The sequence below is a fragment of the Chiloscyllium plagiosum genome, unplaced genomic scaffold (assembly GCF_037043375.1).
Source record: "Chiloscyllium plagiosum isolate Xiang-an unplaced genomic scaffold, Cpla_swu_hap1 HiC_scaffold_4, whole genome shotgun sequence".
NCBI classification, from domain to species: domain Eukaryota; kingdom Metazoa; phylum Chordata; class Chondrichthyes; order Orectolobiformes; family Hemiscylliidae; genus Chiloscyllium; species Chiloscyllium plagiosum.
Window position 1 is genome coordinate 113,154,919 of NW_028270142.1, and position 27,679 is coordinate 113,182,597.

At 39.6% G+C, this 27,679-nt stretch overlaps 1 protein-coding gene across 1 annotated transcript in view; it reads right to left on the reverse strand.

Moving 5' to 3' along the window:
• Positions 1 to 27,679, reverse strand: part of ptpn23a (protein tyrosine phosphatase, non-receptor type 23, a) — a 95,198-nt gene that overhangs the window by 59,409 nt on the left and 8,110 nt on the right. The window contains exons 2-8 of the mRNA XM_043687916.2: positions 26,623 to 26,697; positions 19,915 to 20,042; positions 15,296 to 15,372; positions 6,984 to 7,033; positions 6,733 to 6,864; positions 3,707 to 3,787; positions 2,475 to 2,606 (exon numbers count right to left, since the gene is read on the reverse strand). Of these exons, the coding sequence (XP_043543851.2) occupies positions 2,475 to 2,606; positions 3,707 to 3,787; positions 6,733 to 6,864; positions 6,984 to 7,033; positions 15,296 to 15,372; positions 19,915 to 20,042; positions 26,623 to 26,697 (675 nt within the window). The remainder of the gene's footprint in view (positions 1 to 2,474; positions 2,607 to 3,706; positions 3,788 to 6,732; positions 6,865 to 6,983; positions 7,034 to 15,295; positions 15,373 to 19,914; positions 20,043 to 26,622; positions 26,698 to 27,679) is intronic.

Here is a 27,679-nt window from a genome sequence, read left to right on the forward strand (position 1 = left end):
TGGGGAAGTTGACAATGCTTGATGTAATTACCTTATTTTTTTGGTACATCTCAGGGAATTGTCCACATATCTGTTCCACTATTGCACATTGACTGTTTGAGGGCCTATAATATACTCCTAATAAGGTGACTATCTCCATTTTATACTTAAGCTCTACTCAAAGCCTCATTTGACCATCTTCCTCCTAGTGCAGTAACTGACCCCTTAACTGATAATATTATATCGCTTGCTCTTTCACACCCTGCTGAAAATGTGTTGCTGGAAAAGCGCAGGTCAGGCAGCATCCCAGGAACAGGGGAATCGACGTTTAGGGCATAAGCCCTTCTTCAGGAATGAGGAAAGTGCGCCCAGCAGGGTAAGATAAAAGGTAGGGAGGAGGGACTTGGGGGAGGGGCATTGGAAATGCGATAGGTAGAAGGAGGTCAAGGTGAGGGTGATAGGCCGGAGTGGGGTGGGGGCGGAGAGGTCAGGAAGAAGATTGCAGGTTAGGAAGGCGGTGCTGAGTTTGAGGGATTTGACTGAGACAAGGTGGGGGGGGGGGGAGGGGAAATGAGGAAACTGGAGAAATCTGAGTTCATCCCTTGTGGTTGGAGGATTCCTAGGCGGAAGATGAGGCTCTCTTCCTCCAACCGTGTTGCCATGGTCTGGCGATGGAGAAGTCGAAGGACTTGCATGTCCTTGATGGAGTCGGAGGGGGAGTTGAAGTGTTGAGCCACGGGGTGGTTGGGTTGGTTGGTCCAGATGTCCCAGAGGTGTTCTCTGAACCGTTCCACAAATAGGCGGCCTGTCTCCCCAATATAGAGGAGGCCACATCAGGTGCAGCGGATGCAATAGATGATGTGTGTGGAGATGCAGGTGAATTTGTGGCGGATATGGAAGTATCCCTTGGGGCCTTGGAGGGAAGTAAGGGGGGAGGTGTGGGTGCAAGTTTTGCATTTCTTGCGGTTGCAGGGGAAGGTGCCGGGAGTGGAGGTTGGGTTGGTGGACCTGACGAGGGAGTCACGGAGGGAGTGGCTCAACATTTCAACTCCCCCTCCCACTCCACCAAGGACATGCAAGTCCTTGGACTCCTCCATCGCCAGACCATAGCAACACGATGGTTGGAGGAAGAGCGCCTCATCTTCCGCCTAGGAACCCTCCAACCACAAGGGATGAACTCAGATTTCTCCAGTTTCCTCATTTCCCCTCCCCCCACCTTGTCTCAGTCAAATCCCTCAAACTCAGCACCGCCTTCCTAACCTGCAATCTTCTTCCTGACCTCTCCGCCCCCACCCCACTCTGGCCTATCACCCTCACCTTGACCTCCTTCCACCTATCGCATTTCCAACACCCCTTCCCCAAGTCCCTCCTCCCTACCTTTTATCTTAGCCTGCTGGGCACACTTTCCTCATTCCTGAAGAAGGGCTTATGCCCGAAACATCGATTCTCCTGTTCCTTGGATACTGCCTGACCTGCTGCGCTTTTCCAGCAATAGATTTTCAGCTCTGATCTCCAGCAGCTGCAGTCCTCACTTTCTTCTCTTTCACACCCTCCCCTCTCCTGCCTAAAGATCCTATAGCCCAAAGTGTTTCTATGTTGTATGATCTTACAGGTGTCAGAAAGCCACAAACCTCTGTGCTGAAGGCAGCAACTACTTCAATTTGCCACAAGCAAGTCTGGCTAATTTGTCCTGGAAATACCCTCCTGGACAGGTACTAACCAAGCAGCTAGTTAAATTCCCAACCATGTCAGCATCCACTCATTCTTATTTAGGTTAAGATTTAAGTGCATACAATTCATCAGGATGGATATTTCTTCCTTGCTAAGTCAGCCATTCTTGCAAAATTGAAGCAATATTGCCAGTTCAGAATGAACTGCATTGACTTGAACTGACTTAAAGGCAGTTATGTTTTGAATGCAAGCCAATAGTTGGGGTGACACTAATTTCATTAAGAAACCTTACAGTCAGAAAGATGAATTTGCAACATGTTAAGTTTAGGCTGAATTCAGGAAGATAATCAAACAAATTGCCATGGCATCTAATGCACGCTTTGTGCCCCTGCCAAATATGGAAATTATATTAGTTTCAATGAAATAGCTACTGTAACAGAGGGGCACAAGCTACTAGTTAGATATTTTATAGAAATTTGAGGATATTCAATCAAATTAATGCTTTAAGCTCAGCCAATTGTCCGGTAGTTAACGCATTAATAGTGCATATAGACTGAAAAGTTTGTGATATATACATTCAAAAGTTAGGCTTGAACAAGGTGTCCTTCATGACAGAATAGTTCAACAATTTTCATGTCTAGGCTTTTTCTTCTAGAAATGGTACATGCAAAGTACAGAGTATTAGTCATTTATAAACAAGGAGCAGGTCTTACAGGAAAAGTTAAAGAGAAAACTTAGAGGAATGGTCAGAAGGAAAAAGTGTATTCTTGGAAAACACTAGATCAAAATTCAATGTTTCATACTTTTCACATGATGCTACTTACATGTGCAACCGCAGCATAGTAATAAATCTTCATTTGTACCAGCTTCTTCCAGTCTTTCTGAAATTTTCCAATAAGTGAAGCAGTCTCTGAGTTTTCCAGGGCACGACAAGCTTCCTTATAATAATCGACCACCTAGCAACAAGGCAAACTATCAACATCTCTTCCAATCATAATTTCATCAATACGCATTTTTCTCCCTGACTTGACTTTCAAACTAACGAAATTTTGACAAGAATAAAATCAAACAAAGTCAGGAGCAAATATACCCATTGTTGACATTTTTTGCTTCTTTTAAGTCTACATGAAAGGTGCTAGAAGCAATTTTCAATTTAATCACAAAAGGAAGTTGTGCAGAAAAACCAGCTAATTAAGTCAACTTGGAGAAGAGTAAAGGGCAGTTCCCTTCTCAAAATTAAAACAAAAATGTACTTGCTTCTCATATTATCAGGGCATTATGTTAGCAAGATTAATAGGAATTTCTATACATCTAGATTACAACAGTCAGACAAAAAATAATATCCAACATTTGGGGCCTATGTACAGTTTTGGTCATATTTCCGTATAACTGATTAAAGTTAAAAAAAAGGGTGACACAAAGAGCTTCAGGTCTCGCTTATAAGGAATCAATCTACTGAATTCATTTTGACTGGAAAATAGACCAAAAAACATTACAGTCATTAAAATAACTGCAAAAATGTAGAAGCAGGCAGCTTACTTGATAATACAATTATAAAATTTTAAAAATTAAAATGAAAAAGGTGCCATGGACAATTTACAATAGTTAAAAGATAGATTTGTAGATCAAAAGATGGGAAGCGATGACAATTTACCTTAAGAATCAAAGTCGGCTTCCCTTGAAACCAGATTAAAAGATTTCTTTGATCCATTCCCACAAAGGAGTGAAGATCAATAAAAGATCTTAAATTTACTTTCTAAAGTAATCAATTGCTAAAAATAAAATGTGGTCAAAAGAGAATTGTGTGATTGGTATACAAACTTTTGAAGCAAGAGATTTTTGCTTGGGATGAGAAGGAAACAGATTTAAGATTCAGGTAAGCAAACTTCGATACAAGACAACTGAAATTTATGTTTCTAAAATCCTTTTCATTCATGGTTTTGTGTTCTCTTAACTCTGGGAATAGAGCAACTTTCCCCGTTTAAAATCTTTCGGGAAGATACAAACAGTCCAATAAAGCATAGATTATTAAAAGCACAATGTTACATAAACTCACCTGGGCACTGATTCTTGCTACTAAAAAACTTTTTCTGTTATCTAACATAGATTTTTCCAACAGACACTCCTGAGCCTGTCCCTAAAATAATAAAACATAAGACAAGTATGATCACCATAATAGAGCATATACTTTTACAGAAAACATTGCAGGTGCCAATAATGTCTTTTATTCAAATAACAGCACAGTCAATAATGAGGGCCGTCATTTAGGAATGCAGTTAGTATGGTAATTTATTTAATTAATGCCATGCCTCTTAAATAATATGTACTGCAAAAGCACATACACTGTATTTTCAAACACACTAGACAGGCATGCAATTGCTATCAGTGAAAGTCTCCTTGTCAAACTTCACAGGTTGCTTCAGCCCAGTATTAATATATTACAAGAAAGAAATCCTCCATATCATTACATAAATCTGCCTCTAATGCCTTCTCTAGCCATTTAAGAGATTCACTGGGCTGATTCCTGGGATGAAGTGGTTAGTATCAAGATCAGGTTATGCCTTTATTCATTAGAGTTTAGCAGCATGACGAGAGTGCTATTAAAATCTACAGACTTCTGAGAGTTCTTGACAGGATAGATGTCAAGATGATGCTTCTATTAATGTTGAATCACAAACCAAGACAACATAGTTAAGGATTAAAAAGGGATACTCATTTAAAACTGCATCGCAAAAGAATTTCCTTCCCCAGACGATAGCGATGATCAGGAATTCTCTACCAGTGTGTGTTGTGGAAGTTAAATCAAAATATTTTTAAAAATAAGGTTATGTTTCTAAATTTAGGAAAGTTGAGGACTATGGCATCTGGGTAGATCAGTCATGATTTTTGAGATGCAGGGAAAGCTTGAGGGCCCGAATAGTCTACTCCAGTCCCTATGTCCTTGCATAGAAACCGTTTGTAATCAACATCCAAACAAGTGTCAGCTCTGTACAGCCTCCATCACAAAGCATGCTTCTTTCATCTCCATAGCTAATTTCTCATCTTTGCCCCTCAACTAATCAACTGTTGTATCATTCGTTTTCTCCAAGTTTCTGCAAAGGTATAACCATGTTCTCTCCTCTGATTCTGCCTTACATATTTCTAGTTCCTTCACCTGACCACAAGTGGTCCCACATTCTTGAATTCCACCTTTACCTCTCTATGTATCATCTTCTCCTCGAAAATTACCTCCGAGTACCAAGCTTCTAGGCACCCACCTTTGGCTCAATTGACAGGAGTAAGCTTTACATGAGCAGTTAGGAGAAAGCATATCCTGAGTGAGGGACAGCCAGAAATGAGGGTGCGTCTTAGATAATTTGGAGCACAGTGGCGCTACTTTTTTTTTGTAGTTAAGAGCATTCTAAGTAACGATGACCAAAAAGTAAAGGCCCTCAATAATTTGACATGATTTGATATTCAGCATCTTCTAAAAGGTTAAGTTTAAATACTAAGTCATGATGGGGAGCTCAAAGTCATGATGTGCTCTTCCTGCTCTGCGAGGTAAATTCAGTATAGTTCCAGTGCCCATGGCCAGCACGTATGCAGGAAGTCTCCATCTACAGCTCCTTGAAGCCTGGGTTCAGAATTGGAGTTACAGCTGAGGATACTATAGAGCATCAGTTAGGCAGAAAGTAGCAGATATCAAGTGTACCACAGGCTAAGACTCCATTGGTAGGAAGGCAATAGGTAACTACCAGGCAAAGCAAGAGGACCTGGCAGGCGGTGGAAGAACGTCTCGTGCTATTTCCCTGTAAATTAGATAGAATGCTGAGGAAATGACCACGCAGAGGAAAGCAGCAGCCAAACTCATTCACTATGGTTGGTTCTGCTGCACATGGGAGGAATTAGAAGTGTGGGAATGCAATAATTAAATGAAATTCGATTGGAAGGGGAATAAACAGGCATTGCTATAACCACAAACAAGACTCCAAAGATGGTACGTTACTACCCTGGTAGCAGGGTCAAGGCTATCTCAGAGTGGCTACCATACTGCCAAGACGGTGAACAGTCAGTCAGTGGTCATAGTATAAATGACTTAAGTTAAAAAAAAAGTCCTATAAGCAGAACATAGAAAATCAGGAAGTTGAAACGGAGGACCTCAGTATTACTACTAGATCATTAGTGGCAGCTGTACACAAAACCCAAACTATAGGGGTATATATGATAATAAACAGGTAGTAAGAGTCCCAGACAATCTGTAATTATGGATGACGGAGTACAGATTGGGCAAATCAAATTAGCATCAATACCACAGAGGAGGAATTCCTAATAGTACACAGGATGATTTTCAGGACCAATACATTGAGGAAACACCTCAAAAACAGGCCATTCTAAACTGGATATTGTGTAACAAGAGAAGAATAATTGGCAATCCAGTTGAGGGGCATATTGGGGATGAGCAAGCACAGGTAGAATTGCTCATTAAGATGGAAGAATGAATAGTTGATTCAGAAAATAAGGCCCTGAATCTAAATCAAAGAAATTACAATGGTGTGAGTTGTGAGTTGGTTAGGATACATTGGGGATGCTATTTAAAAGAGATGACAATGGAAAGGCAATGACAAACATTCAAGGAACTTCAATAATTGTCCATTCCTGTCTGGAGATAATGGGAAAGGTAGCTGAACCAGGGCCTATGGGGGAAATTAGAGATATTATTAGATCCAAGGAAGAGGCATACAAAATGGTCATCAAAAGAAAAAAATCAGACCAGACAGTGGGAACGGTTTCGAATTCAGCAAAATGTATTCAAAGGGATTGATTAAGAAAGGGAAAACAGTGTGCAAGAGTAAGCTTAGGGGAGAAATTAAAAATAGTTTCTCTGGTATAGTATGGGATAGGAATCAGAATCAAGAAATCCAGCTGGATTTCTATCAAAGCCAACCAAGATGAGCTAGCACAATACAGTATAAGGAATAAGGTTTCCACATCAGGACTGTACGGCTCAGTCCTGAACAGTTTATGTGAACAGTTAAACAATGGAGACCACAGCAAAATATGCATTTACAAATCTTTTGACCTAATCTCAAGTCTTGTCCTTACCAGCATGAGGTTGATGTTAAGGTTGAGGATTTGGTGACTCATGTCTACACTGTAAGCGTGACTGAAGTGATCCCGTAAGTAAGAAAAAGCCCCTGCTGAACACTGAAAGTGTGTACAGGAAACTTTCATGCCCTGGAAAGAAGTAACAGAAATTCAATTACTGGGCATGTCTACAAACAAGGCATAACTAAAAGACAAAATTAATAAGAATTGCTCACTTTGCAGTTAACTCGACTATATTTATTACCCACCTCTTCAGTCACTCTATTATCCACAGCTCCAAGCATTGAGTGAAGGGCTCCTGGGAGATAAACAAAGTATCACAAGTTTAACATTCCATCATGCAAAGGTTGGTTCTGCCAGTCCAATATGAAATGAATCTAGTTGACCATGCTAGAGCATATCTGCGACAGAAGTATAAAACTATCCAAATTCAGTATTAAGAAATTCCATTAAGAAATCAGAGAATGGTTCATGTTAGAATTTGAAAAGAACTACATGAGGCTCAATAACAAAATATAATTAACGTTTCTTCAAAATAAAAGGTTTGAGTGAGTGGAGAAGATTTGTAGCTCACCTTCAGGTTCTGGATGTAGGTTTGCTCGCTGAGCTGCCAGGTCCATTTCCAGATGTTTCATCACCCTACTAGGTAAAATCTTCAGTGGGCCTCCAGGCGAAGCACCATTGATAATTCCTGCTTTCTATTTATATCTTTGGGTTGGTGATGCCATTTCCTGTGGTGACATCATTTCCTGTAACACCATTTCCTGTTCTTTTTCTCAGGGGGTGGCATATGGGGTCTAAACCTGTGTGTTTGTTAATAGAGTTCCGGTTGGAATGCCATGCTTCTAGGAATTCTTGTGCATGTCTCTGTCTGGCTTGTCCTAGAATGGATGTGTTGTCCCAGTCGAAGTGATGTCCTTCCTCATCTGTATGTAAGGATACTAATGAGAGAGGGTCATGTCGTTTGTGGCTAGTTGCTTTCATGCATCCTGGTGGCTAGTTTTCTGCCTGTTTGTCCAATGTTGTGTTTGTTAACAAGCAAAACTAATGTTATTTACAAAATACCATGCAAGGACTACCATCTACCACCCCCTGGAAAAAGAACCAGAAATGTCATCACCAACCCAAAGAAATGTAAACATAAACAGAAAGCAGGAATTATCAACAGTATTTTGCCCAGAGGCCCACTGAAGATGTTACTTCCAGCTCAGCGAGCAAACCTACATCCATAAAAGGTTTGAGCATGAAGACTCACCAAGTTACTTGCTTTATGGAGGTCTAATTTCTTTTTATTCTCATGGGATGCGGGCATTCTTGGCAAGACAAACCTTTACTGCCATTATTAATTTGCTTTCGTACTGAGTTTTATGCTAAGCCATTTCAGAGCCTAGTTGCTATGGCTCGGAGGTTACATGTCACAAGACTAGATCGGGATATTAAGGGCATTAATGAACAGACGGGTTTTGGTAAAGATCAACGTTAGTTGTTCTGGTTGTTGAGTTTTGCTTTATATTCTAGATTTGACAACCAAATTTAAATACCCTCAGCTGTGGATTTAGGCTACGTTTCTCTACAGCTGTGACCTCCAATATGTAAATTACAATAGAGCGGTTAATCAAAGAGTCTCCAATAGTGGATCTTGAGCTCAGGCCTTGTTATCTCACCATGTTGTCTCACCATGTGCATGTCAATCACCATGCCGTTGCATGACTTCCGCTTCTGGAAGCTGTGCAGCTACAGCAAAGTGCATACTGCTAACAGGTTTTACTAGTTTGTTGCAACGTATTTCAGTTTGGTCTAGATAGACTATCATTGCAGGCTACATTTCATGGTGATCATGCAAACAAATGAATAAGGCATATAACAGGAACATGTGTGAAGCCAGTATATTACAGTACTAGAAACAGAGAAGGCTATTCAATCTATCATGCCCATATCGATTCTCTGCAAGAACAGCTCAGCTAAAGTCCCAGTCCTGTCTGCTCCCTGTAGACCTGACATTTTCCTTCAGCTGCTTATCTAATCAGTCTGTGCAGGTCAAAATAAAATTATAAGAAATGCTGCCGTACCTCATATCCAAATTACTTTGCAATACAAGCTGACCCCGAGCCCTGGAAACAAATTGCAACCACAGATGTGACCCTCTAATACTTCCACACTTGAAAGGTATCAAAAACATTTTGGATATTCCAGAGGCATAGATCCAAAGGTAACTTGCAGCATGGCCAATGGCAGAGAGATTTCACAAACTATAAGGTGAAGCAGTTATGATGAGTGATGAATTTGGAACAGTCCAAAAATGTGCAGGTCAGGTGAATTGGCCATGCTAAATTGCCCGTAGTGTTAGGTGCAGGGGTAAATGTAGGGGAATGGGTCTGGGTGGGTTGCGCTTCGGCGGGTCGGTGTGGACTTGTTGGGCTGAAGGGCCTGTTTCCACACTGTAAAGTAATCTAATCTAATCTAACAATGAAACAAAAATGTACAATTTCCATGTGGAATCGGAAAATGAATTTCTGTTCACGTTATAAGAACTTTTGCCTCATATGTCACAGAAGTATATTGTTAAGTAAAAAAATAAGGAAATTGGTACAATACCACTCAATGCTGCACAGTAATTTCAAGAATTATTTTCCCTCGTACAAAAAAATTGATGAGCTGAAGGCTGTTTTGAAAGCTCAAGAGTAAATTTCTTCTAAACCAGCAGCGATAGGTAAGGCATCATTTTGTAGTTGCCATTTTCTGGCAAAACACAAGAAGTCATTCACAGGTGCTTAAGTAATTGAAGGAGCAATGACTGTGGCCACTGAAATTTTATTCAAAGAATTCAAGAATAAAGAATAAATATAAACAGCAATCTAGGAAATATCATTTAGTGTTTTCCACAGTAACAAGACTGATGGAATCTTGGTCTAAAGACATTTTTCAGGACCTAAGGCGCAGCGCTTTTCACTGTAGATCAACAAATCCATAGACGTGACTGACACAGTTTAGCTGATTATTTTTGTGGCATATCCTTTTTGACGGAATAGCAACTCAGGATGATCTTCTCACTCATTTTCCCATAGTAATGATAAAAGCTATAATACATTCATAAGAAAAGCATTTTAAATCAAGAAATTGGTTTCCATCGCAACTAATGGTGCACCAGACACGCCCTATGCAAATTCTGGCTTTTTGCAATTTGCAGAAATGATCCTGATTTCTCTTTTTGTTTTCAATTACCACGGTGTAATCTACCAGCAGGCATTACAGCATCAACGTACTAACTTTCGTTACATGCGGAAGGTCATGTTTCTAAACTCTATTCAGGCAAGAGCCTCTCAGCATCGCTTATTAAATCCTTATTTGACAAACCTGATACTGCCTACTAATGTGAGCGAAAAGTAAACTAACCCTCCATGCTGACATGGTTAAATCAAGGGAAGGACCTGCAAAGATTTTTAGATCCATTGACTGAAATAGTCACTTTTTCTTAAACCAAGAGATGAAGTGTGCGGTGACCTGTAAATCAATGAGTGCTTGTTCGACTTCAAGTTCCTTACAGAAACATTGTCAAAACTGAACAAGCTGAACTGTGAACTGCAGGGAAAGGGCAGGGACTTAGCACTGCGAACGCAATGAAATTTAAATGGAGTCTGTGGTTCTCCCAATTAAATAATAAATCACTGCAACACTTTGCAAATCTAGAACAAAACAGAACCAGAAAACAATTCAAAGACAAAGAAAAATGCTTCCACTCAAAAGTTCTGTGCAAATGAGGAAGTTTGATATTATGAAAAAAAAAAATTGTCTCTCAAATCCATTCCTTCAACATGATGGAATTTGGTAGCCAACCCATCTAAGTGTTTGATTTTCAAAGTAGTGAAGGTGAAATGGAGATAAGTACAATTCAGCACCATGCACAATTCCTCAGATACTGAAACAGATGTAACAGTTTAAGTTGCAATAAGATGTGAGCAATATGCAGGCTTGGACTGACAAGTAACAATCACACCACACAAATACAGGCAATGACCATCTCCAATAAGAGACAATCTAACCACTATCCCCTGACATTCAATGCTGTTATCATCACTGAACACCACCTCCCCACCCCCCTAAACCCTTCCCCTCCACTATCAACATCCTCAGGATTACCACTGACCAGAAACTCAACGAGACTCATCACAAACACAGTAGCTAAAAGAGCAAGAGACCGGGAACACTGCAGCAAGTCACACACCTCCTGATTTCCTAAAGCTTATCTATCATCCAAAAGATAAAGTCAGGAGTGCGATGGAATACTACTCACTTGCCTAGATGGCTGAAGCTCCAACAACACTCAAACTTGACACCATCCAGGACAAAGCAGTCCGCTTGATTGGCACCACACCCACTCCCTCAGTAGCAGCAGTGTATATAGCAGAAATTCACTAAAGATTCCAAATGTACAACCACTTCCATCTGGAAGGAAGAAGCAGCAGATATATGGAACATCATCTGCAAGTTCCCCTCCAAGCAACTCACCATGTTAACTTGGAAAGATATTTTTGTTCCTGCACTGTCGTTGGATCAAAATCCTGGAATTCCCCTCCTTAAGGACATTGTGGGTCAACTGCAGCAGTTCAATAAGCTCACCACCACCTCAAGGGAAACGAGGGATGGGCAATAAATGCGAGCCAGCCAGTGACATCCATGCCCCACTAGTGGATAACAAAACAGATTTGAGCTGAAAGTCAGATCAAGAGGCTCTGATGTTTGGGGACTTGCAAACAGAATACAAGACCAGCTTTTAAAATGAAAGCTTACTTTGGCTGCACAACTCCAAAATCCAAGTATCACACCCATTTCACAGACAGCAATTTGGCATACTATATATGACCAGCAGTCTCAAACTGCACCTCAGGCGTCAAGGCAGATAATATGCAGTCACTGATATCACACAGACTTGATGAGAAGATGACAAAATGAATAATAATATATACTTGGTTTTAGTTTTATATACCACTAAAAATAAACTGCTTAGTCGATATTTTCTTCTATGATGATACTAGGTTGCATTTAAATTCAAAAAGTGATCTTGTGCTTAAAGTTTGAGCCCTAGAGCAACTGTGCACATCTCTAGGTGACTACCCCAGCATATTATCACTATGCCACCATCTTTACTTAATCAGCATTAGTCATTTTTATTAGGATCAAGAATAAAAGTACATAGGATGTATGGGTTAAAAACAGGCCTTTAAACACAACCAGTGTTAAAGCTAATGCAACACTCCTGTTTAAGAAGGGAGGGTGGCAGAAGGAGAGAATCTCGATCATTTGTCAGATTTCAGAGTCCATTACTAAGGATGGGTTTGCAGAGTACTTAGAAGTGCATGCTTAAATAGGGTGGAGTCAGCACGACTTTGTCAAGGTTATGTCTGACAAATCTGTTAGAATTCTTTGGAGGTGGTAATGAGCAAGATAGACAAAGGAAAGGCAAATCAGGGCAGGACTTATAAACTTAATGGTAAGGTCCTGGGGAGTGCTGCTGAACAAAGAGACCTTGACGTGCAGGTTCATTGTTTCTGGAAAGTGGAGTTGCACATAGATAGGATAATGAAGGCAGCATTTAGTATACTTTCCATTATTGGTCAGAGCACAGAGTATAGGAGTTAGGAAGTCATGTTGTGGCTGTACAGGACATTGGTTCGGCCATTTTTGGAACATGGTGTGCAATTCTGGTCTCCCCCCTTCGGAAGGATGTTGAAAGGGTTTACAAGGATGTTGCCGAACAATAGGGAGAGGCTGAATAGATTGGGGCTGTTTTCCCTGGAGTGTTGGAGGCTGAGGCTTGTAAACCTTAGAGGTTTACAAAATCATGAGGGGCATGGATAAGGTAAATAGACAAGGTATTTTTCCTGGGGTGGGGAATCCAGAACTAGAGGACATAGGTTAGGTTGAGAGGGAAAAATTTAAAAGGTACCTAAGAGGCAACTTTTTCATGCAGAGGATGGTGTGTGTACAGAATGAACTGCCAGAGAAAGTGGAGGAGGCTGGTACAATTACAATATTTAAAAAGGCATCTGGGTGGGTATATAAATCGGAAGGATTTGGAGGAACGTGGACCGAGTGTTGGCAGATGGGACTGGATTAGTTTAGGATATCTGGTCAACATGGACAAGTTGGACTGAAGAGTCTGTTTCTGTGCTGTACATCTGTATGACTCCATGACGGCCATGGATATGATCTATCTGCAGTTTCAGAAGGCCTTTGACAAGGAGGCTGCTAAATAAGCAGCCCATGGTGTTAAGGGCAAGATATTGGTATGGAAGGAGAGTTGGCTGACCAGCAGAAGGAAGAGAATGGGGATAAAGGGGTCTTTTTCAGGATGACAGCCAGTGAGTAATGGAATTCTACAGTGTTGAGACTATATAGCTATTCACATTATACTTTAACAACCTGGACGAAGAAACTGAGGGCATTGTTGCTAAGTTTGTAGATGACAAAGATATATGGAGGGTTAGTAATGTTGAGGAAGCAAGGAGACTGCAGAAGAATGGGAGAATGGTCAAAGCAGCAGCAGATGGAATAGTGTGGGCAAGTGAGATTATGCACTTTGTTAGGATGAATTGAGACACGACTAGTTTCTAAATGGCAAAAGGCTTCAGAAATCTGAAGCTCAAAAAGGGACAGTTAGCAGGCACATGCAATGTTAGCATTCATTTCAAAAGGGCTAGATGCAGGGATGTACTGCTGAGGCAGTAGAAGGGTTTTGGTCAGACCGCATTTGGAATACTGAGAGCAGTTTTGAGCCCTGTACCTAAGGTAGGATGTGCTCATCTTGGAGGGAGTCCAGATGAGGTTTACAAGATAGATCCCAGGGATGAAGGGCTTCTCAGGTGAGGAGCAGTTGAGAATTCTGAGTGTGATAGCAATGGAGTTTAGAAGGTCAAGGCAGGGGATTTCATTGAAACTTGTAGAACATAAAGGCCTGGATAGAGTGGGCATGGAAATGATGTTTCTGAGGGCAATGCCTCAAAATGAAAAGAAAACCCTTTAGAACTGAGATGAGGAAATTTCTTCAACCAGAGAGCAGTGAACCTGTGAAACTCACCTCCACAGAAGGGTGTGGCGGCCTTTAAGACAGAGATACGTACCTTACTGAGGTGCAAGGGAATCAAAGGTTACAAGGGGAAGGCAGAGAAAAAGGTCCAGAAACACATCAGCCATGATCGACTGGAAGAACATACTCAATAAGTCCAAACCTAATTCTGCTCCTTTACCTTGTGATCTAACTAGTATATGGAGCAGCTCGAATCTCCTTCCATCATTTATCATTGAACATTAAGAAGATAGGATAACCGCCTCTTTTACATACTAGATTATCAACCCATACAGTTCATATTAATATTTAGCTCTTGCAGCAATGTACTTAAATTGCTAGATGAGGTCCTGGGTCAGTAATTCAATGAACAGAACTTCAAATTCCCTATGGCACTTGGAAAACTCAAAATTGGTTTCAAAAGAACCTGGATTGCTTTTTGAAAAGGCAAGTAAAGCTTTTGGATTGTCAAAAAAATCCAAACTGTTTCACTAATATCTTTCAAGTCTAGCTGATCTGCAATCTCAAGGTGTACTCTTACAACTGATCTTTCATGTTGTGTGCCATAGTATTATCAGACCATATCACCTTCTCAAAGATAACAAGGAATGGCCAAGAAACCCAAGGTTTGCAGGTGATGTCAACATTCTAGGATTAAAAAAAAAATACAAATTTTAAAGTGACATCTTTGTTCAAGTGAAAATCGAGACAAGAAAAACATTACTGTTGATTGCGCTACTTAAAAACGCTTTTTTTAGATCCGCGAAGAAAATAGCAGAAGTTACCATTGAAATCCTACTACATTAAAGGCTAGTTTTAAGGTTTTACCGGAGAGTTGCATATCACTGTACAAAACTATAATGTCAATACCCCGGGGATTATGACTGATCTGAAACTGAAATGGTCTCATCATTTAAAATCTGTGGGTACAAGAGCAATCAAGGCTAGGAATCCAGTAGTGAATATGTCACCTCTTGACTCACCAAAACTGTTCACCATCGACAAGACAAATCACGAATGCAATGGAATATTCCCCACTTGCCTAGAGGGTTCAGCTCCAAATACACTCAAGCTTGACACAATACAGGACAAGACAGTGTACTTAATTGGCACCACATCCACAAACATTCACTCCGTCCACAACTGATGCTCAGTAGCAGCAGGGTGTACGATTTATGAAATACGTGCAGAAATTAATAAAGGTTCCTTATCTCCAAATCTATTACCATCTGTTCCTTTTGCCCTTCTAGATATGAGGGAAAATCAACATCTGAAAGTTCTCCTCAAAGCCACTCATTCATGAAAATATGTTAGCATTCTTCAGTGTCCTTCAAAATCCTGGAACTCCCTCCTGAACCCACATCAAATGGACAATTCAAGCAGGTGCAAAAAGGCAACTCACTACCACCTTTTCAAAAGGGAACGATAGATAGATAAAAAATACTGGCCTAGTCAGCCAAGTCCATATCTATGAATGAATCAAAAAACATTACTTACCGAGATTATATAAAATGCAGGCCTGTTCATAGCAGATCTCATCAACAGTTACTGTTTTGCCAGAAAAGATTTCTGTCCTGCAATTTCAGCAAACACATCAGTTTGTCAGTATATAGATCTTGTTAATTCTATTGGACTAACACAGCACATTGGTCTGAAGCTCTACCTGAGTTGAACAAACTTGAGCATGTCGTGCACAAGAGGATTGCATTACACAAAACAACAAGGAGGCATCAGGTAAATTCACCTCAAAAAGTCCAAGAAAATTCAATAAGGAGAAAGCCACCCCAGAATGGTCAGGATTGGTGAAGAGCTGCACCTCCAATCACAGATTGCTTCTTGCCCAGATTTGCTCCTGATAGCCTATAGGCTTGCAGTGAGTCCTTTTTTCTGGAGTAGGGGGGGAAACATTTTGGAGGAGTGAATTTTAAACCTTTCAACAAAGAAATTGTCATAACTGGGAGTAGGAAAACTAAGATAATGAATTCCTTGCCAATAAATAGAGTCTCCTGATTAAAGTTGCAGAGTTTGAGATATTCAGTGGGGGAAAATGTAGAGGCTGCTAAATTAATGAACCTGTCAATTATACAATTTAATGTTAAACTGTTTTATTTCATCAAGATTCTAATTTGTGTGTTATCACAACTCAAACACACTCAATGAATTCATTGAGATGTAATGACTGCTAGTCACAATCATGCAACAATTTGGCTGTGAAAGTACATTTAGGGTGACAGTGTCTAGAAGTGTGTCAAGTTTTTAACGAGAGCATTTGTTGTTAAATACATAAGATCTTGATTTTACGTAATTGCATTACCTAATGGAGGAGTTAGTGAAAATGAAAAAGGAGCCCTGAAAACAAAACCAAAATCTCATGAGGAGCCCTCAAAAGCAGCAAAAAAGTCCCGAATACATATTGTGCTCAAAATGCAGGCCTATAACTCGGCCAGCTAGCAAGACACATGTAAAATCCTCATCATGAGTTTTCCACTTCTGTAAGGAAGATGAATAGACCCTCACTCTGAATCTCCTTTACTGTTATAGCAGCTAAACAGATTAAGAGTTTTAAACTTGATTAGAAAAGTATAGCAACTCGCACAATGATTTTACAAACTATGCCACAAAGATCATCTAGATCCTACACAGGATTCATTTTTGTGCTCTTTTAACTGATCTTCAAAAGAGGGATAGTGTATCAAATGTGGTATTAGCACGTCAGTTAAAATTAATCAAGGAGAACTCTCTTTTCTGAAAGTTACAAACGGGGCTAAGCAACCTCACAAACAGTTCAGATCGAAAATCTGCAAGCTTTCCAGATCAAATCATGAAGGTTGTGGGCAACTCAAAATATAGGAGGAGGATGTCCAAGTATACTTTATCCATGACTGGTGGGGTCTTGCACTTCAGTTCTGAAGAGAAGGCTGAAGCATTTGTAAGTATCTGCAACCAGAAATGGTGCACAGAAAACCTACCTCAGCCTCCCAGTGAAGTTTCCAGGTTTCAGCCAATTCATTGTATGTGATATCAAGAAATGACTAAGCAATAAATAAAAAAGGCTTTGAGACTTGACAATGTCCCAGCTGTAGAGCTAAAGATATGCACACAATTATTGTTATGGAACAGCTTGGCTCAAGACACAACAGTGATACCTGCTCGATGAATTGGAAAACTACACAAAATGTGGTCTGTCCATAAAACAAAATCCACTCAGGCTAATTATCCATCTTCTCTCTCAATGATCAGCAAATAATCAGCAAGGAAGTAGCACTAATTTATCAATGACCAGCTTATTAATACATAGCTTGGATTTCTCCAGGACTAAGTGCAATTCTGAACCACAATCTTGGCCTAAACATGGACAAAAGAGAAGAATTCTAGAGGTGCAAAAAGTCAGACTCTCCTGACATCAACACAGCATTTAACCAGGTAAGGTTGCAAGGGGCCCTAGCAAAAATAGCACTGATGGGAATAAGTCGTGAACTAACCACTGGTTGGAGTCATATGTAGTTTAAAAAAAAAGATTTGGATGTTGGAGACCTAATCCACTCACCCCAAGACATCACTGCAGGATTTCCTCAGCATGGTTGTTTTAATCAACCTATCCAGACATGTCATTACATATATCTGGAACAAGTTAGGCTTGAACCCAGGCCTCCTAGCTCAAAGGTTGGGACAATACTACTAAATCACAAATGCTGAATTCTTCAATGTAGATATTTTCTCATCAACCTGTTCAGAGATGACATCTCACAACTCTGCAGCAGCTGGAAATTGAACCTGGGCCTCCTGGCTCAGTGTTCTGGACTGAACTGCCTTCAGCTGGATAAATGATCTTCCCTGTATTGTACGTTCAGAAATATGGATGGTGGCTCACAATCTCAGTATTCAATTACATTTGCAACTTCTCAGATAATGAAGCAGTTCATGACCACAAGCAACAAAGTCTGGAAACAGTCAGACTTGGGGTAAGTGGCAAGTAACATGGGTGTCACACAAGTGTCAAGGAATGGTCACCTTCAAAAAGAAGAAAATCCAACCATGACTCAACAACATTACCATTACCATTACGAATTCCCTAACATCTTGGGGTTACCACTGATCAGAAACGCTCATTGACCAGCCACATAAATATAACAGCTACAAGAGACCACCAGAGGTTGGGAACTCTGTGATCGGTAATTCAACTCCCAATTCTCCAAGACCGGCTTACCCGCTAAAAGGCAGATGTCTGGAGTGTAATTGAATATTCCTCACTTTATTCTATGACTACAACTCCAAATCAGTCAAGCAGTTTGAGGACAGAATATCTCTAGTGAATAGAATATCAAACACCATCTTAAACATTAGCTTCATTCATCTCTGACCCTCAGTGGTAGCAGTGCACACCATTTACAAAATGCACTTCAACAATTCACCAAAGCAGTGAGCTCATCATCCAGAAGAACATGAGCAGCAAGCCCCTGGGAACACTACCTCCTACACAGTTCCCTCCAAGTCACACAATATGCTTACTCAGTAATTTATCTCCATTCCTTCACTCTAGAGTAAAGGTCCTGAAATCCTTTCCCAACAAAGCTGTGGATCTAATAATACCATATGGATTACAACATTCAACAAAGGGCATCTGCTCTTGATATCAAGATATCATTTTACTGAATGTAGCATGAAGTTTAGCCCTGACTAAGTTGAAGACAATGGGAACCAGAAGAGGAAATTCTCCACTGTTTGGAATTATGTTGAACCTAAAGGAACAGAATTGTGATTATTGAAGGCTAACCATTTCAGCTCCAGTATTTTGCTGGTCCTAAACCCGATAACTTTCAACTGCTTTAATCATCTTTCTGGCATAATGGCCAGAAATGGGAATATTCACTGATGATTGCACATAACATTCAGCATCATTTGTAATTCCCCAGGTATTAGCAAAAACTAAGTTTGAATTGGTAAGTAACATTCTTGCTATTCAAATACTAGCAATGAGACCCTGACCAAGAAAGAATCCAACCATCTTAGCTTTATGCTCCATAGCATTATCATTGCTGAATCTTTCTCCATTAGCATCCTACAGGTTACCACTATTCAGAGACATAACTGGGCCATCCATATTAATATTCAGGCTATAGGGCAGTTCAGAAGCCAGGAATTTTGCTGCAAATAACTCCTCTTCTAATAGCATTAAGCCTGTCTTCCATCTCCAAAGTGCAAATTAAAAACATGATAAAATAATCTACACTTGCCTAGATTGCATAGCCCCAACATCACAAGAAGCTCAACACCATTAGGACAAATCCGGCTGTATGATCAGCATCCCATTCACTTTCCCAGCCACTAGCACTACAAAGCTGCACTGTAACAAGTCAACAAGTCTCTGTTGACAGCACCTTCCAAAACAATGATTACTACTACCTATAAGGACAAGCAGACATTCATAGAACATGCCTCTTACAAATTCTCCTTCTAACCAAATAACATTTTTATTTGGAACTGTATTACTGTGCCTTCACCCCTACCAGACAAAATTAAAACCTGGAATTCAAACCCAATCAGCATTGTGGATTCAGTTCCTCCAGATACACTTCAACAGTTCCAGAATGCAGCTCATTATCACCTTCTTTAGGGCAATTTGCGGGAGGAAATAAGTGCTGGACTTTGCAGAATCTCCACAACGAACAAGTATGCAAAAAAGAAACATGCTGACAGTAAAGCTAAGAGCAGTGCAGAAGAAATGCCAAAATTGGCTTTTTGGATTACAGGATTCAAGATAAAGTGAGCCAGAATTATCACTTTCCTGATAAAGGGCTTTTGCCCGTAACATCAATTTTCCTGATCCTCGGACACTGCCTGACCTGCTGTGCTTTTCCAGCACAACTCTAATCTAGACTCTTATCACTTCCAAACCCTATCCAGCGACCTTTACTGAAAAGTGCAATGGAGTTTAAGACTGGACATGGCCATATTAAATTGAAAAAGGTGCAGAAAAGAGTTAAAGCAAAACTCTTTTGCTACTCACTACCTCTTAGGTAGAAGTATTAGTGGGCAACTGTATCCTAATGGTCTTGGTCTTGAGGATAAAAGAAAGTAGCAAGAGAAAAAAAACTCAAAGAAAATACTGTTCTTACCACGTCACCGGGACAGCCGCCTCTTCTCCTAAACCCATAGGAATGCGACTCTGCAGATAGTGAAGCTGGCCAAAATACTTTCTTAATGTACTACATCCTTCAAAGTCTCTTGTAACATTCACAGCACTCTGCAACAGAACAAAATTTTGTGATTAATACCTGGTGGGGACAACTATACAATTATATAAAACTTGTCTTCCCACATCATTTCCTCTTATTTTAACTCAAACAGCACCAGAATCATCAGATCATTCCTGATAAGAAACGCTAAAATTACAAATTAGCTTTTATAATGAAGATTAACAGAGAACCAAGGGTTCCATTTTAATTTTTAAGTCAGCATTTCCAGTCAATAAAAAGAAAGTCAAAAGAATGGCTGGCTCCAGTTTTCTTTCAAAAACCTGAGCTTGTCACCTCCACGCCACATCTTGCTTTACATCATCTTCTCTTCCTTCTGTGCTGTTATGATAATTCCAGCTCATGTTACTACTAGACAAGTCAGATCAGAATAAAATCTGGCTTGAATCATCATAATTTGATATTTCAAGCCAGGGCAATATGGTGGCTCAGTGGTTAGCACTGCCTCACAGCATCAGGTACCCGGGTTTGATTCCAGGCTCGAGCGACTGTGTGGAGTTTGCACATTCTCCCCGTGTCTGCGTGGGTTTCATCCGGGTGCTCCAGTTTCCTCCCACAATCCAAAGATGTGGGTGATAGGTGAATTGGCCATACTAAATTGCCCATAGTGTTCAGAATGTATAGGTTAGGTGCATTAGTCAGGGTAAATATAGGATAATAAGGTAAGGGAATGGGTCTGGGTGGGTTACTGTTCAGAGGGTTGATGTGGACTTGTTGGGCCGAAGGGCCTGTTTCCACACTGTAGGGATTCTACGATTTTTCTTTAAATTAGCATGTAGCCTTTCATTGAAGCACAAGCAGACAAGGCTGCAGATTTGGTTTGAAAATTAAACAGAAGTTTATTAAAGAAAATTTTTAAAAACCAAGCAGAACATAGTAGTTTGACAGAATTCAAAGCACATGCAAAACACAATCCCATCTACATCCTAGCACTATCATTTTACAGTTAATCAAAACGCACAAAATTTCTTTATGTATTAAACTCATAGGTTCTAGCTTAACTGCATCTTCTTTAATTCCTGTCTGGTGAACTGAGGTCTTTTGACTGCTCACACAGTGCCTAGATTTTCAGTCTTTTAAATAATCTGACCAAACACTCCTGGGTCTGAAAATTTCACAAACTAAATTTCACTGAAGTAATTTATTTCCTTAACTGCTCTGAACAATCTTTTTTGAGGAGAGACAATTCTTACATCTGACTGCAGTCAGGTCTTCTTTGAACTGACAAAGGTTTTAAACTTTTATTTTAAACTTTTTCATCATAGATTCAGCCAAAGCATCAATGTTTTCTCTCTCCTACTGTAAATTCCACAGTGCAAGGTAACTTGCATTAACACTACAGAACAACATAGTGAGCTGGTCAGGTGGCTGAACAGCACAAATGGAAATTAATCCTGAAAAGTGTCAGGTGATGCATTTTGGGAGAACTAACATGGCAACATTGAATGATAGGACCATAGGAAGTGGAGAGAATCAAAGAGACCTTAGTATGCATTTCCACAGATCCTTGAAGACAGCAGACAGCCAGATAATGTGGTTAAGGTGGCAAATGGGATCCTTGCCTTCATTAGTCAAGGCTCTGAATACAAGGGCATGGTGGTTGTGAAGGAGCGGGAGTACTGTGTGCAGTTCTGGGTCATCACACTAAAGGAAGGATGTGATGTGATTGAACTAGACAGAGTGTAGAAGAGATTCATCGAGATGAAGCATTTGCACGGGGTGGAGCAATTCAGCAATGAAGACTAAACTAGATAAGCTGTGGTTGTTTTCCTTAGAACAGAGAAGGTAAAGGACAGGTGCACAAAGTTCTGACATGCATAGACAGGATGGATAGGGAGAAACTTTTCCTTTTAATAGAGGGATTAATAATTAGGGGCACAATTTTAAAGTAAGGAGAAAGGAGGTTCAGAAGGGATTTGAGGAATTTATTTTTACATCCAGAGGATGACAGGTATCTGGTACTCACTGCCTAATAGCTTGGTAAAGGCAAAAAATTCTCAAGACGTTTAAGAAATATTTGGTTGAATGCTTGAAATGCCATAACATACAAGTAAAAAATGAGATAGGAACAGATAAATGTTTGATGACCAAGTGGACATGATTGACCAAAATGTCTCCTTCCATACTGTATAAACTCTGCCTTAGCCACTCCAGGGATCATTGCAGTCCACCTGCTCCCTGACACAATGGTATTTTTTTTCTCATTCTTTTCGTTTGCTCAAAATAAAGAAAAACAAACACAAACAAACAATAAAGAAACCCAACAAAGAAACAAATATCTTCCCTAAACAAAGGGGAAAAAGACAAAAACTCTCAATAGCAGCAGGAACACACTGCCTGTGGCCCAGCCAGCACAGAGTTAGTCCCCTAAACGGAGGAGACTCCATTTCCATAATATTGTAAATCAGAAACTAACAAAAATCTGTTTTAGAACTTTATGATTCCAACTTGTGTTATTACTACTGGACAGGTTAGATCCCAGAATGTAATCTAGCTTGATAGATCTTGTCTTATTTTAATGTGGTGGTTATTCACTAAAGCTGGGCCATAATGCTGCAAATTTTCTTTTGCAATAGAAAATGAAAAAAAATGTGAGACATAAAACAAAGCTAAGTTTAGAACACAATTTGAAAATTCTTAAAATACACAGCAAAACAAAGTCTCATCCATTCCCCAACAAGATCACTTTATAGTTATTCATATCCAGAGAAATTATCCTTTAATATTGTATCTTTAGATTGACTTAACTACTTCTTCCCATGTATCCTGTGAACTCTTCTTGCAAAACTGAAGCTTAGACATTCAAGTCTTTTACTAATTATTTATATTACTTTCAAGTGTATTACTAACCTGCAGGTTTCTAACCAAACCCTTGTGGTCAGGAAGTTTCACAAGCTAAAATCTTACACCAAGGTAACAAAGCTTTCCCTGCACTGTCCTAGAACTCCTTCAGAGGAGCAAAACTATATTTTTCTGACCCCATTTGGGTCTCTTCCAAAACTACCTTAAAAAAAAGTTTTCAGTCTGGATCTTCTAAAATAAAATCAATTCCTGATTAGTATACGCCAACAGCTAAAATCTTCAATATTTAACTCCTTGTTGTAAAACCCATAATATTAATAACCTTTCATTAATACACCAGGAATTTTGCAATCACCTGCTCCCTGACACAGACTGAATTAGGTCATTGGTTGAGGGAGAACTCTCTAATCTTGTTTTTCAATCAAAAACCTTCACAAAAGTACCTAGATTATAGACTTAAATGCCATCTGGCCCATCCAGCCTGCTCCGCCATTCAATAAGATCATCACTGAGCTTTTTGTGGACTCAGCTCCACTTAACCACCCACTCACCATAACCCTTAATTGTTTACTGTTTCAAAAATCTATCTTTGTTTTAAAAACATTCAATGATGTAGCCTCAGCTGCTGCACTGTACAGCGAATTCTACAGATTCACAAGCCTGTCTGTGAAGAGGTTTCTCCTCAACTCAACCTTAAATCTGCTTCTATTATTTTGAGGCTATGCCCCCTAGTTCTAGTTTCAGCCGCCAGTGGAAACAATTTCCCTGCTTCTGTCCTATTGTTTCTCTTCATAATTTTATATTTGTTTTTGTAAGATGCCCCCTCATTCATCTGAATTCCAATGAATATAGTCCCAGTCGACTCAATCTCACTAGCACCCTATAGAGTTGCAGCATAACTTCCCTATTTTTAAACTCCACCCCTTTAGCAATAAGGGACAATATTCCATTTGCCTTTTTAATTACCTGCTGCACCTGCAAACCAACATTTTATGATCCACGCACAAGGACACCCAGGTCCCTCTGCACAGCAGCATGTAGCAATTTTTCACCATTTAAATAATAGTCCATTTTGCTGTTATTTCAACCAAAACAGATGATCTCACATTTCCCAACATTTATCCCATCTGCCATAACCTAGCTATAACCTCCTGCAGACTGTGTGTTCCTCTGCAGACTTTCCTGTACCACTCATTTTAGTGTCATCTGCAAACCTTGACATACTACATTTGGTCTCCAACTCTGAAGCATCTATGTAAATAACTGCAGTCCCAGCAATGATTCCTGAGGCAGACTACTAGCCACTTATCGCCAACCAGAAATACCACCATTTACCCATTTATCTTTGCTTTGTTAGTTAACTAATCTTCTATCCATGCTAATATATTACCTGTAACACCATGCACCTTTATCTTATGTAGCAGCCTTTTGTGTGGCACATTGCTGAATGCTTTCTAGAAATCTAGATACACCACATCCACCAGTTCCCTGTTGTTCACCACACTCATAGTATCCTCAAAGAATTCCAGTAAGTTAAACATGACCCCTGCCTTTCATGAACCCATGCTGTCTCTGCCCCATGTGATCTAAATTTACCAATTAATTTACCACGCAGAATCTTGTCAAAGGCTTTACTGAAGTCCATGTAAACAATGTCTCCTGCTCTGGCCTCTTCAATATTTTGGTTTCCTCCTCAAAAAACTCAAAGTTTCAGAGACACCTCGCATAAAGCCATGCTGATGATCCATAATCAGTCCTGTGGCATTCCAATAATTATGATGACCCTTTTATACCAACTCTGACTTCTATTATTCAGCCATTGTCTATCCATATTAATATATTATGTCCAACTACATGCATTTTTATCTTAAATAGCTTAATGTGGTTACCTTTTCAAACACCTTCATAAAATCCTAATGTCATATCCACTGCTTCCCCTTTATCTGTCCTGTCTTCTTCAAAAGTATTTTAATAAATTTGTCAGAAATGATTTAGCCATTATGAAGCCATCCACACACTGCTTGATCATATTATGTATTTCTAAATGCTCTAAGATTACATCCTTCATAATAGACTAACATTTTTGCAATAACAGATGTTAAGCCAACCCGCCTAAAGATACCTGCTATATCTCCTTCTCTTTACAAATAAAAAAGGTGGTACATGAGCAATTTGTCAATTCTGGTACTCTTCCAGAACATAACAATTTTTGGATTTTATTTAGTACTACCAGTGCATCTAATCTCTCTTTAGTTACTTCCTTTAATATCCTACAACCCATCGTTTCAGGGCCTTATTGGTGTATTGTCCCATTAGTTTACCTAGCACCTTTTCTCTAGTCATAGCTAGTCCATTTATTTCCTCTCCTCCATTGCCCTTTGATTACTTTGTAATTTTTAAATAAACACTAATAGTGTTAAAAAATAAGATTGATGCAAAATATGTATTTAACATCTGCCAATAAAAAGATAAGGAAATTTGCAGAGAAATGGTGCTCGGGAAGACAAAATTGCCATTAAAAATGGATTCATGGTTGTACTTTATTCAAGAGAAAAAGCCACATAAGAAAGCAATTCCCAAAAGGAGCAGTCATTGACATTCACGATAAAAGATCGACAGATGGATGAAGGTGGTTTGAAAAAGGTAGCAGAGGCAAGTTGAGTTTTTGACTGGGGATTATCAAAGAAAGACATCATCTCTGAGACATTATCAGGTCACAGGTCGCCAATATAGTTACTGCGCATGTTAGATTGCAGAACTGAGTTTGCAGTGATTCTCAGTAGTTCAACCAGGCTTCAACAACTGAAAGACTTGTTCAGAGAGACATTCAAGTACAACTTAAGAAAAAGTGGAATAACAATGACTGGAGAAGAGAAATCGTTCGCAAAATGAGTCATCAAACATGTTCTGACATCAGCAATCCTATTAATGGACTGCAGAGGTCTGGGATGAAAGTAGAATGGCAATTGTCACCAAATCAACAAGTATGGTATATTCACTGTACCTTGTGGAATGATGGGTCAGAAAGAGGACATGCTTACTGATGATGATCCATATAATGAAGTGGAAGATTGAGTCATATTATTTGGACGAGGATGAGAACAATTGTTATGGATTTTAAGTCATTCAGTAATTGCTTGCTGCTAAATAGTATTATTTTATTCTGACAGAAAAATAGTGAAATTGTAACTTTTGGTTCATCAGGAAACCTGATGAAGTGCTTTTGCCCGAAATTACGATTTTCCTCCTCCTCAGATGTGCCTGACCTGCTGTGCTTTTTCAGCACCACTCTAATCTTGACTATAATATCCACTTCACTGACTTTTAACAGATGAGTTAATAATGCTATTGGTTCCTCTTCCATCAGAATTGTCTTTCAAAGCGCTGTAGAAAAACGTCTTCTTTAGTATGGGTCACAACCACTACAGTCAGCAAGGCCAATTTATTTATTGCCTTGTATTAGATGATTGACAGCACAAGTGAATGAATAAACTGCATCAGATACAAAACAGAATTTATTGCAATCTAATTTAGAATATGAAATTTGAAGTATGACTACATCATTTTTATTTTGTTTTGGCAAGGAACCTTGAGCAGTTGAGGTTCTCCTGTACTAGCAATGATGTGGGTTAAAACTAAAGGTAAGTCACATGGGAAGGAGCACGGTACACAGAAAGTTTCCTGAATAAACAAACATTGAGCTTAGAGCTCCATCGGTCCAAGGCAGCAGTCTAATCTTTCAGTAGCAATCTGTTATTAGGCACTTACCTGTCTGAGCTGATCAAGTTTCTTCAGTTCCTCACTGTAGTTGTCAGGATTTTCACCATAATGCTTCAAAATGTACTGAAAAGATAATTGATAGATTGTTTAGAGGACAAAGTAATCCACTTTTTCATCACTTAATTATGACACAATGTTAGCTGTGGCACACAACTGAAATACAGACATCCCCAAAGCTCGTCATTGACCTCATACCCTAATTTCCAGAACCTCTAACATTGTATCTAATAATGCAATTTTTTTGCACACATTAGATTTAAAGCAGAGGTAAAGGATAAATAAGTAGGATCATAAAAGATTAAGCAGCAGTCTATCAGTTTCATGTCAGTGCATGTGACAATAAAGCTAATTCAATTCAATTGCAGTTATGGATTTTGCTTGCTTCTGCATTGTATCAGCTCCATAGTCACTCAAGAATCTAACGCTGGCTATGCCTACCCAGGTGAAATGAAGCCAATAAAGTACATCCGTCTAAAGGTCTGGTTGCAATTTCATATATTGAATTTGAAATAACGAGCAATGACTATTACTGTGATAGCCTCCAAAAGATTATAGAACCATTGTCAAGCATCAGCTCTGACTCAGTGCTATGTTGGCAGATAAACATTGAAAGATTGCATACTAGTACTCAGTTTGCAACTGCTGCAGATTCTATAATGACTGACGTTCTCTACTGTAACCACCTATGTAACATGGGAAGGTGTACTGAAAGAAACCCAAGTACATATTTTTCTGAAGTGCAGAAATATTGGTGGGGAAGAAAAGAGATAGAAAGCAATACCAGCAAAACAGCCGGAATCTAAAAGAAAAAGTTACAGTTTCAACACTTTTCATCTTTCCATCTAAGATGAAGTGACCAGTACTATACTTCTGGAATGGTATGCATAACTACAGCTCAAACATGCAAGCAGCTTGACACCAGCTAGGATAAATCAGTCCCACTTAACTTACACCCCAACCACAAACTTCCCCCGCCAAAGTACAGTCAAAGCAGTGTGTACTAAATGCAAGGTAACTGCAGCAACTCATCCTTCAACAGCACCTT